The 11,632-nt window shown below is 46.0% G+C and overlaps 1 protein-coding gene across 1 annotated transcript; it reads left to right on the top strand.

The window, feature by feature from the left end:
* The first annotated feature begins 25 nt into the window (after nucleotides 1-25).
* phf8 (PHD finger protein 8) lies at nucleotides 26-10,849 on the top strand. Its single transcript, XM_049023407.1, is given in 23 exon segments — nucleotides 26-417; nucleotides 2,097-2,478; nucleotides 2,629-2,714; nucleotides 2,856-2,979; nucleotides 3,068-3,228; nucleotides 3,317-3,458; nucleotides 3,792-3,978; nucleotides 4,109-4,271; nucleotides 4,554-4,641; nucleotides 4,907-5,013; nucleotides 5,478-5,569; nucleotides 5,676-5,765; nucleotides 5,936-6,223; nucleotides 6,356-6,447; nucleotides 6,807-6,973; nucleotides 7,124-7,209; nucleotides 7,301-7,419; nucleotides 7,584-7,864; nucleotides 7,950-8,045; nucleotides 8,154-8,263; nucleotides 8,553-8,648; nucleotides 8,650-8,932; nucleotides 9,049-10,849. Coding segments are annotated over 22 exon segments (3,045 nt in total). The 5' UTR covers nucleotides 26-417; nucleotides 2,097-2,380; the 3' UTR covers nucleotides 9,138-10,849.
* Nucleotides 10,850-11,632: the final 783 nt, after the last annotated feature.

Here is an 11,632-nt window from a genome sequence, read left to right as displayed (position 1 = left end):
GCTTTCGGAGACATGTGGCCTCAGTATCTCGCCCGGATGGGCCCGTGTAGGCCTGGATGTGGACCGATCTAACCGAGCTTTATTGTTCCCCTCCGGCTGACAGTCACACTCTGACAGCCTCAAGCGTCGTCGCGGTGCCAGGGTCGCTCTGGTTTAAAGCCGTTTCGTTCCTGCTGGCTGGATTTCTGTCCGTCGGTTTGTGAACCGGAGCGGTCCGGCTCCACAGCCCGGAAATTTTTTCAAAAAACAGTCGGATGAATCTCCACTAATTACTGGCGAACAACACGATTCCCCCGCTTTGGGCCACACCGAAGCCTCGGCGCAGAGTGGGGAAGCCCGCCGCTTCTCGGGCGTCGGATCTCCGCGGCCGCTCCGCTGCAGACCCGTAACGTTTCCAAGCGGCCTTCACACGTACATGTAAATATATATATTTGAGCTGTGTGATGTCGCCATATTGCATGATGTAAATCAAAACTTTGTTAATAAAACTAACAGCTCTCTTGCTTAATAACTATATAATATTGGCTTTAGGTAAACTTTACCCTGCTCTGTTTGGTAACTAGTTATAAAGGGCTTATGGCGCGTTGTCTTAGCTCGCGGTGTGTAGTAACTAGTCATGTTTACATGTTCAACTAGCACATGGAGGCTGTATTACAGGATAACAGAACGGCATGGAGGCTGCGACTTTTTAATAAGGGTTTTGTACTTCACTAAGTGTGCGTTTTTTTACTAAGATAGTTAATATTTCAGTGAACGCGCGTCTCCGAAGCAAAAAGTCCGTATCTTGACAGACACCGTATTCAAGCATCTTTTATGAATTTCGGTATTTCTAGTTTAAGCGAAAACCATGTTTCGTTATATTTATATATCATATATACTACGAAATTACCTGGTGAAATGCAAAAAATCGTGTTTTGCGAATAATATTAAAAACAGCTAGATAAGTGTAACGGTCTCACTAAACTTGGTGTACCTCCAGTTACGGTTTTTAAAATTAATATATTGGTTCATAAAAGGTGTGAACAGCAGTAATTTCACACACAAATATTTATTGCTTCAGATTGTTTTCAGTTTAATTTTTTTTCCAGTATTTGCAAAAACGATTAATCCGTATATCAGGGTCCTGCGCTCTTTACGGCTACGTAGTCATGTATGTAGTACATACGTATATTTTGACTTGTTTGCACCTGTTTTAACGGAATTAAACCAACGCTTGACCAGTGTACTGGAGAGAAGGCACGTTTAAAAGTGCCGAAGGTATGCTGTGCATGTTGAAGGAGCAAGCTTATTTAACAGGACTTTGTAGTCCCACTTTCCCACTTTCAGAGCTGTGGGTTGAAATCCAGCCATGGTTTTGTGTGTTTTTGCGTCTTTTCTTTTATTTGTGTGGGTTTCCAGTGTCAGGACTCCAGGCGGACTTGTGTTTCTAAATTCATTTTAATGTGTGTCCCCTGTGATGTGCTGCCCTTAGGCTCTGCACAGCCCTTCTGTGGATAAGCAGACATGGAAAGCGGCTTTATTTGCTTGAGATAGTAATCCATCCATCCATCCACGTTCCTACTGCTTGTTCTGGACAGGATCACAGGCCTAAATAATAATATTTCTAATTTTAAAAATATATACATTGTGCTGATCAGCACAGTGGCTCTGTCTGCTCACACCTCCAGGGTTGGGGGAGTTTGAATCCCAACCATGCTCTCTGTGTGTGGAGTCTGCATGATCTCCCCAAGTTCCTGGAGTTTCCTATAGGTGCTCCTGTCTCCTCCAGCCCTCCAAAGATATGCAGTTAGCATAATTAACTGCTGTCTCTAAATTGCCTATACAGTGTAATACTGTGTGTGCCTGTGTCCTGCAATAGATTGACAACTTTGTGCCCTGTGCTGCCTTGCATCAGCTCCAAGGCCCCCTGCAGACCTTAACTAGAATAAAATGTTGACAGATGGATGGTTGCATAAAGAGTCCTACAGTGCATGGGTTTTGTGGTTTTCTGTTTGATCAGTTTTAATGCAGTTGATCTTTGTTGGTGTTTTTTTGTGGTCATTTTTACAATCTGTGCCATATGCCTCGTTTCAAAGTGCGTTTGTCTCACCCAACAGGCTGACGACTCTGGCTAATGCAGTGGATTCTGTAAGACGAGAATCAAACGCGCCAAGTACAAACGCACCTGTTGCTCCATTCTCTCTGACATGCTCTGTCAGTATGTAGAGCTCTAATTTTCCATCTGGGAGACTTTGAGAAGATCCCGTGGAGTCGCAGCTTGAGACCAAAGCACCGTGCAGTACTTCAGTTTGTCCTCCTCCAAGCACATCTTCTGGCATAATACCGTCACAGTCTGTGGTTCCCCGACGACATAAAGTCCTGAAGACGCCATCTGGTTGGCATGGCGTCGGTTCCTGTTTACTGCTTGTGCCGGCTGCCGTATGACGTCACCCGTTTTATGATCGAATGTGACGTCTGTCAAGATTGGTTCCATGGAAGGTAACGCAGTATTTAGGGTGATGTTATATGTAATAATATAGTATAGTATAATAGATTAATTATACAACTGTGTATGATATACTGATGTTATATAATGACAACGAAGGTGTATGAAAAGCTCTGATAAGCTTATTGTGCATATCTCTTCAGCTGTGTAGGGGTAGAGGAGGATAAAGCCACAGACATTGACCTCTACCACTGCCCCAACTGTCAAGTCACACATGGCCCGTCTGTCAGTGAGTATCCGTCTGTAGTACTCTCCTTACTCACTTCACATAATTTTTCCCTGCGTGGTCATCTGTGTCAATCGATGGGGATTTTCTGTCAGGATGCCTTGGTGTGCCTGTGTGTGTCATGGTCCCCTCTTTCCACTGCAGTGCGAAAGCGGCGTGGGACTCACAGACAGTCTGATGGGGCAGGAGCGTCCAGGGATGCGAGCCGTCCAGTGAAGACCGGCTCATCTCAGTTTGTCCGTGAGCTGCGCAGCCGCACCTTTCCCAGGTAACCCCCCACCCCAGTCCTACTGAACAGTTGTTCGGCTGCTTCCTGCTGCAGGTGATACTTCCCTTGTTTTCCTTTCTCACGTCAGCGCTGAGGAGGTTCTTCTAAAGCCTTCTGGAGCCCAGCTGACGGTGGACTTCCTTGAGGAGCGTTCCTTCAGTGTCCCAGTGCTGGTGCTGCGGAAGGATGGGCTGGGCATGACCCTGCCTCCGGCCTCTTTTTCCGTCTCTGACGTCGAGCACTATATAGGTATGTGTGTGATGATCTCGTGCCTGTCTGTTGTGTTCCCCGAGGGGCAGGGGCCTTACGGTGAGGCTGATGTGTCTTCTGTCTGCAGGAGCTGATCGGGAGATCGATGTGATTGATGTTGGTCGTCAGGCCGACCTGAAGATGCGCTTGGGTGACTTTGTGGAATACTACAACAGCCCCAACCGAGACAGAGTCCTCAACGTGATCAGCTTGGAGTTTTCAGAGACAAGGTGCCTTGTCTGCTCCTGTAGGCTGGTGCTACTTGCATGAATTGCAGTACAATTGTAGTTACAATTGTGCTCTTTAAATCACAGGATCATCGTCATATCTCTGATCATGTAGGATAGTGCAGTTAAGTCTGTTGTTGGGAAATGGGTGTAACAGTGGTGCTGTGTTCCAGTTACTGTATAAATAACCAGCCTAAACTGAGCTGATCCAGAATGGAATAATATGTGTTAATGAGGGGAAAAAAGCACAGGCTTGAGAAGGCTTCCTTTAATGAAGAATGGACCATATCCCCTTGTAAGAGCTTCCAGACTTAATACCAGCGGATTCTCTTTCAGGCTGTCTAACCTGGTAGAAACGCCCAAGATCGTCCGGAAGCTGTCCTGGGTAGAGAACCTGTGGCCAGAGGAATCAGCATTTGAGAGGCCCAATGTTCAGAAGTATTGCCTGATGGGGGTCAAAGACAGCTACACAGACTTTCACATTGACTTTGGTGGCACCTCTGTGTGGTACCATGTGCTTCGGGTAAGAGATGGAGGGATGAGGATAAGCACGTTTTGCTGATGAAGGAGGGCGTTCAGGATGATATCTTCCACTGTTGTAGACAAAAACGAACATCCCACAATCAGCTTGCTCCTGTGCTGCTTTTTTCCAGGGAGAAAAGATTTTCTACCTGATCAGACCAAGCCCAGCCAATCTGGCTCTATTTGAACGGTGGAGCTCTTCGTCCAACCAGAACGAGCTCTTCTTTGGAGACCAGGTGGACATGTGCTACAAATGCTCTGTCAAGCAGGGCAACACCCTCTTCATACCAACAGGTACTGTCCTTACTTCCTACCTGTTTGATGGGTACCATGGGGAACTTTTGTTCAAGTGCTGAGGAGACAAGCTGAATAGGATTTTCACTGAGAAAAGAGAGCCCAGTCCCACAGGTTGTAATGATACGACCAGACTGTACTCTCCAGCCTGTGTGGGATTACAGTGCTCTCTCAGACACTGTTAATTTATTGGGTGCCATCTATAGTTTGGACAGTGTTCTCATCCCATTCTATCCAATGTCTTGGTAAAAACTTGCTTCCCATCTACTTTATCGCTTTCAGGATGGATGCATGCTGTACTGACCCCAGTGGACTGCCTGGCATTCGGGGGCAATTTTCTGCACAGCCTGAATATCGACATGCAGCTCAGGTGAGACGGTCCAGAGCTGCTCGACTAAACATGGCATAATTTCTTCTTCATTCATTTCATTGGCTAAGTGTTGAATTCTTTGGGTGAGATGTGCCTTGCTTAACACCACTTGTGATAATTGACAAATCAACATAACAAGTGAGAAAAGCCAGTCAAGTGATTGACAGTGCCCAGGAATTCTGCCCCCGCCCCCCACCGTGTTTTTTTTTTTTTTTTTTTCTCGTTACCCATCACTGTTTGAATTGACTATTGACTCTACCCTCAGGGCATACGAAATTGAGAAGAGACTGAGCACAGCTGACTTATTCCGCTTCCCCAACTTTGAAACTGTGTGCTGGTATGTAGGCAAGCACCTCCTCGACACACTCAGAGGTAAGTCACCCTGGCTGAGGGGCTTGTCCCTCCATTAAGATAAGACCTTAGCAGTATACAGGTATCATTCTTCACCATGGAATCACATTACAGGACACTGTCTTGTGCATTAGTCCTTGCAGACACATTACATTTTAATGTAATGTTTAGCTGTTTATACAGTTGGATACTTTACTAAGATACTGAGATTTAAATGTTGTTTCAGTACAGTTTGTTTTTACATTTAAAATTAGCTGTTAAGGAACTGTGGCTTAATTTATTTCATGGATGACATGATGCCAAGTTACTAGGCTTTTGTTTATTGTTTGCTTAAACACCTTTAATATCTTAATGAAGTGAAATTATCTGTCGGATTTCCACGTGTCTCTCAAAACTACATTTATCAGGCATCTCTGTTTTGTGATGTTGTGCTATACCTTGTGCTCCATGGTGAATTATGGGAATGATATATGCCGCCCCTGCAGGTCTGAGGGAAAATCGCAGGCCCCCGGCTTCCTACTTGGTTCACGGTGCCAAGGCTCTCAACAACGCCTTCCGCAGCTGGACCCGCAAGGAGGTGAGGGATGAGTGAACCTTTTGTGTGTTAAAAACAGGTGTTTGACATTTTATAGTAGCGATGTTGAACTGCAACTTAACACAGTGTTGCTAACAATGTATCCCAGGCGGTGGCTGATCACGCACACGAGATCCCAGAGACCATCAAGACCCAGCAGTTAGTGAAAGACCTGGCCAAGGAAATACGCCTGGTGGAGGTAGGATGGGGTGAACCTCAGCATTGCATAATGAGGGGAGGGGGCACTTATATGTTCAAACATTCTGTGTTATTGAATGCGCTGATGCTATCAGTTCATTTACCGACTGAATTTCTACTCATTTGTTTAGTTGAAGTAGGTGTTTGATTCTCCTTTAATTCTTTTGACAGGACATCTTTCAGCAGAATGTGGGGAAGACTGGAGCCCCATTTGCTCCCCTTCGGGGTTTCTCCTCATCCCTTCCTCACACCCCGATGACATCCCCTCCTACTCCTGGGCGCCTTCCTGGCAGAAAGAAAGCCTCCAAGTCAAAGGATGGAGCCGCAGCCTCAGGACCCAAGAAGAGGGACAAGAAGGGCAAGGAGGCCAAGCCTGGAGCTGAAGATCTGGACCTGCTGGAGATACACACCAAGCACACACTCAAAAAGTTCCAGCCTTGGACCAAGGGCAAGAACAAGGTGACCATATTTACTTTGTGCTTCTGCAGCATGCTGTGCCTTTGCATGAAGATAATTTTGAAGGAAACATTGAGGAAATTTGGTATGATGATAATACGCAAAATCAAGACTGTTTTTCACTGTCTTTTGCAGCTGGACCTGCCTGTCACCAGCCTGGATGATCTGGAGGGGAAGTTGGACAAAAGCAAGCTGAAGTTGGTGCTTACAAATGGCAAAGAACAGGGGTGAGTGTAGCGAGGTTATGGGGCCCGGGGGGGCTGCAGATTTGCAGCCTTCATACTTTGCTGCCGTATTCTGAGCTGCCCTGTTCAGTCCACTTTGCAGTGAAATGCAGGGAGCCTCGCTTTCATCACATACAGTACCTTTTTGTTTTATTCTGTCGGCCTAATAAGTGAACGAAGAGAACATCAGAGAGTGTCACTCCATCTGAAAAAAACGTTAACCATCTGATAGGTGTATCTACTCATTACTCATAAACACAGTTCACCATTAGTTTACATTGTGCTATTGTAGTTTTTTTTTTGTTTTTTTTTGTGTCCTGGGCTGTTTCAAATTTTCCTTTTCCGCATCTGGCCTCTGGCAGGAAAAAGGGGAGTAAATCAGCCAGTAGTGCTGGGAAAATGGGTGAGGCCCAGTTTGAGGGCCTGGACAGCCCTGACATGTCCAACTCCGAGGAGGAGCTGCAGATCGACGAAAGCCCACCTTCCAGACGCCGGGCCGCTCGCTCCGGAAGGAAGAAACTGGCTTCAGGTGCGCTACCGCCACAATAAACTTCCCACACTAAATAAACCAGCCACTGTCCCCAAGGGCTAAAGTGACGTGTAGGCCATTGTCATCGATCTAACCGCCGATTGGTCCCGTCCTGGTGGTCGGGGCTCACACTTTGCGGTATTGTTGCAGGTCTCCCACGAAAATTGCCCCGGGCCAAGCCGTGCTCTGACCCCCACCGAGTCCGCGAGCCAGGGGAGGTCGATTTCGATATCGAGGTGAGCTACCTCGTCGCTGTATTTGTACTGTAAAAGGTCTCTGCATATCCCAACACGTATCCAGGGGTGTTTCTGCGATGTCACTCTGCAGGAGGACTACACAACAGACGAAGATGCAGTTGCCTTGCAGAGTGTTAAAGGGGGCGCTGGGGGCATCCTGGACCTGTTGAAGGCCAGCAAACAAGTGGCTGGACTGGACCCATCACTGAGGTGGTGTCACACCCCCTGCCTGCAGTCTTGTTCTGTTTGCACTACCGCCTCCGTCCAGAGTGTTTCTGCTAATCTCCCAAACGAGGGCCGGCTCCGGAGTCAGAGGTGGGCTGTTTTCCTGCTTACCGTTAAACTGCCTGCTTCTTTCGTTCTTTCTCCGTCAGTGAGGAAGCACCCGCCTCTCCCAGTACGCGAGACGCCATCCAGGGCATGCTCTCCATGGCCAATCCGCCCTCGTCTTCATCTTCATCCTCCTCTTCCTCCTCGCCTTCGTCTCCATCCTACCCTGGCACGAAGCGGGGATCGGGCCCCGAGAAGGTGCGGGTCGTTCAGAGGCCCGGGAAGAGACCAGTGAAGCGGCCGGCTCGTAACCTCAGCGACGACGAGCTGGAGAGCCTGGATGAGCAGGAGACTCTGGGCACCTGCTTCAAGGACTCCGATTATGGTGAGAATATGGCTGTAGTGGGCAGGTGGTTGCTTGTTAAACTCGGTTGTGAGTAGCTTCTTTTAAAAGTCACTCGTTCTCTCAGTGTACCCCTCTCTGGAGTCCGATGAGGAAGACCTGGCTTTCAAATCCAAGTTCAAGCGGAAGAGGAACTCCGGAGACACACCATGGAACCCCAAAGGTGTGGATTTCCCCAAAGACAAGCCCCGCCCCCCAGCTCTGGCTTGAGCTTGTGTTTTATTCTCCCACCCAAAGTACTCCAGCTTGACTCTGTGCCCCCCCTCCCCAGCTCGGGTCACCCCATCGCTGCCCAAACAGGAACGTCCAGTGAGGGAGAGAACGCGAGTGGCATCTGTGGAGACGGGTCTTGCTGCCGCGGCTGCCAAGCTGGCACAGCAGGTGAGAGCTGAAGCCCTGCCCAGCAGGTGGCGTAGCAGCTAAGGGTAATCTCAGAAGATTAAGAAGGTTATCAACTTACAGAAATGATAACAGGAAAATGTTAAGTTTAGGAACTTAGTGGTGGTGAGTTGTGCAACAGCAGCAACATTCTGTCTCTCAGAACATCTGTAACTGAGTTTTACTTTAAGTCAGTTCAGTGTTGTACAGCAGGGGTCACATGACCAGCCAGTGATTCCTGTGCAGCTAGTGACAGGCCCAGATCAGGCAATTGGTTTTTCCATTCTGACAGAAGCAACAGAAAACCACCAAGAGGAGATACACCAAGAAGCAGCCAAGCAGCCAGAGTCAGTCGAAAACCCCTCCGCAAGTAGCTGCTGCCGCTGCCTCTGCCTCCCCCCCCTGCCTCAGATCCCCAAGGATACGGGCTGGGGGCTGCCTCTGAGGTAGAGGACAGAAGGGCAGAGATTTACTCTGCCAGCCTTCTTGACCATGAATACACCGCCGGCCCCAGCCCGTTCGGAGGCCCCAGAGGGCCAGCTGCCATGGCCCCGGGGGTCTTCCTCACCTCCAGGCGGCCATCGCAGTCACCCCAAAGCAGCAGTAGCTACTCTGTCTCGTCCCCGTCACCCGCTGGGGGTGGGAGCTCAGGGGCAGCAGGAGCAGGTCAAGGTGAGTCATTGTGCGACCCCACCTAACCCCACCTAACCCCACCTAACCCTACAGTCACACCGACAGTGTTGGGGAAACGCTGCTTCAGCCAGCCTCTCTTGTCTCCCGTTTCACAGGAAAGCGGGGAAAAAGGGGTCTGGCCACCGCAAAGCAGAGACTAGGAAAGATTCTCAAAATCCACCGTAACGGAAAACTGCTCCTGTAAGAGTGGGCGGCTGGTTGGGCTGGAGGGGGTTGGGCACCTCTCATGTCACAGGGGTCATGGGCTTGTCCAATGGGAATGAAGTGTAAATATTTTAAGCCAAACACGCATTAAGCTCCATCTTTTATTATTGTTATTATTATTATTGTTATTCTTTGTAGTCAGCTACTGTACTCTCGCTTTTCCTCCTCTGCATGGTCTCTGCTCATCTTTCTCTCACCAGAATCTTTCAGCTCAGAATTACCCTGTGGAGCCAGTTTAATTGCTGTTTTATACTACTAAGGGGGAAAAAGTTATTGCTGCAAAGTTTCGGAATATAATTGTAAAAAAGAATTGCTGCACACAGCACTGCCTCTTCAGCGAACGTGATCAGCTTTGCGGCTGTGGTGCGGATTACTGCATGCAGATCTGAAGGTTATTTTTAGGGGGTACTACATAGCATGTGAGTAGTGCATTTACATATGACAAAGCAAAGCTTTGTGTGTGTGTGTGTGTGGGGGGGGGGTTTGAATTTAGTGGTGCAGTGGGCTAGACCGGGAGAGTGTAAAATTTTGCTAATTCTGTAGCTTGGTTTACTGTCAACCTGTTAACATGTGAGATTCACTGCATTGTGATGGAAAGTAGGACCTAACAGAATGGAGACACCATTGTACAGTTGTCCCTGACTCCAGGGATTAACTCCCAGTGCCCCTACCTGTGTGACGAATGTCTGCAGCAATGGGAAGCAGAGGTGAGAGCCATTGACCTCCAGCTCAGGCAAATGTTTCCTTTTATTTCTGGTTTAATGCAGGCGGCGATCCTTCATACTGCATATGTGTTGCCTCCTCATTATATGCTACTCTTGTAATCCATTCTACTTTCCCTCTCACTTCCTTCTTGTCTACTTTCGTATCGGTAACCTTAAATACTGAATTTGATGTACAGTGCTAGCTGTCTGACTAGGGAGAGTGGACATTTGTGCAGCAAAATATGATTATGTAATGTTAACCACAACCATGTTCTTTGCACCGGCTTTAAACAGCTTTGTGCACACGTGCACATTTCATATGATTTGAACAAGTTAATCTCCAGCAGTGAAAATACTGGAGCCTGGGGCACGATTTCTGTGGAGGAATCTCATTACTTTTGAATATATAGGACAGAGTGGTTGCTTTGATGTAATAGTAATATCACACCTCTTTTTGAATTGAAGCAACATTTTTAATTAAAAGCCTGTGGTCCATTTTTTGGTTATAGTTAAAAAATACAGTAAAATAACTTGTACATAGTTTGTCCAGGTTTTAGTTTAAACAAAAAAAGCTCTTTTTTTGTAATCTATTTTATATAAAAATAGAGAATGTTTTGTGGGAAAAACCTGATTTAAACTGAAATGTTAGTTAACATTTTGTATTTTTTGTGAACTATCCTTTTTATTATCTCTCTATTTTTGTTGTTTACTGCAGTTATGATTAAGGTAATATTTTTGAAAAGGCAATGTTATATGTCCTAAGACTATTATATCAATTATTCTCTAGTTTACTGTAAATTTTTATTGACCTTTTTTAATGGTCACGTGGGTAGGGAAGAGTTGTGCTGTAATTAAAATTTGTTTTAAATTGGTTATTTTTCAGCAGCTTGTCTGTGTTTTGAACTTTTTGGCTTGTTAATTGTTTCTCTGCTCCAATTAGGTGATCAGAGGTCAACAGATACCTTTTAGTAAAATATCCTTAAACAAACCCTGTGTGTCTCACTTTCATACAATAGAAATAACTTTTTTTAAATGCAAGAATGTACATTTTGTCTGTGAAATGTATTTTCTACCAATACATACATCATGTAGGTACTATGGTTAATGTGTTTATTTTTAGATTTTTTAACCACCATTTAAATATCTATGGTTTCTGAAGGTGGGTTTGCATTCATGTCTCTGTGACTCATATTATGTCTATTAGCCATTCAGCTGTATCATTATTTTAAAATGAATGTCGCCATATCAGAAATTCTCAGGGTTCCTCTGACATTTTAACATGAAATTATAACACTACTACTAATGCAAAATATCTGTCGCTTAAAAAATATACAATCGCATGCAGATTAAAAAATTTGGTATGCAAACTCTTGAGAAATCCCCTGACTTACGAGAACTGTTTTTTTTTCCCCACCAAGAAATCCAATTAAAGGATATTTTTAAAATGCATTGTACTGTGCCTGATCTTTTTCCTCGCGCTGTTGCATGTTTACAGTTAGTTCCTTGAAGCAATTGATATGAGCAGTTAGTTCCAGATGGATCTTCCCATTCATTTTTCTGTAATCAGCCGATTCCTAACTGATGGTCATGGGAAGCTATTTGCGTTTTCTTTTAAATGCAAATAAATAATGGTTCCTGGTTCCCTTTGCTCTTGTTCTGCTGAAACTATTAAGAATAAACCATTTTGAAGTGAATTTCATCATTTTGCTTTACCAGTTCTGACCATATCAGCTGAGACTTTCATGTCGACCGCTAATTTAATTCAGGGTCG

This window comes from Brienomyrus brachyistius, chromosome 8, assembly GCF_023856365.1.
Source record: "Brienomyrus brachyistius isolate T26 chromosome 8, BBRACH_0.4, whole genome shotgun sequence".
NCBI classification, from domain to species: Eukaryota; Metazoa; Chordata; class Actinopteri; order Osteoglossiformes; family Mormyridae; genus Brienomyrus; species Brienomyrus brachyistius.
Note: the sequence above shows the minus strand (reverse complement) of the source record. Positions and strands in the feature narration are given on the sequence as shown.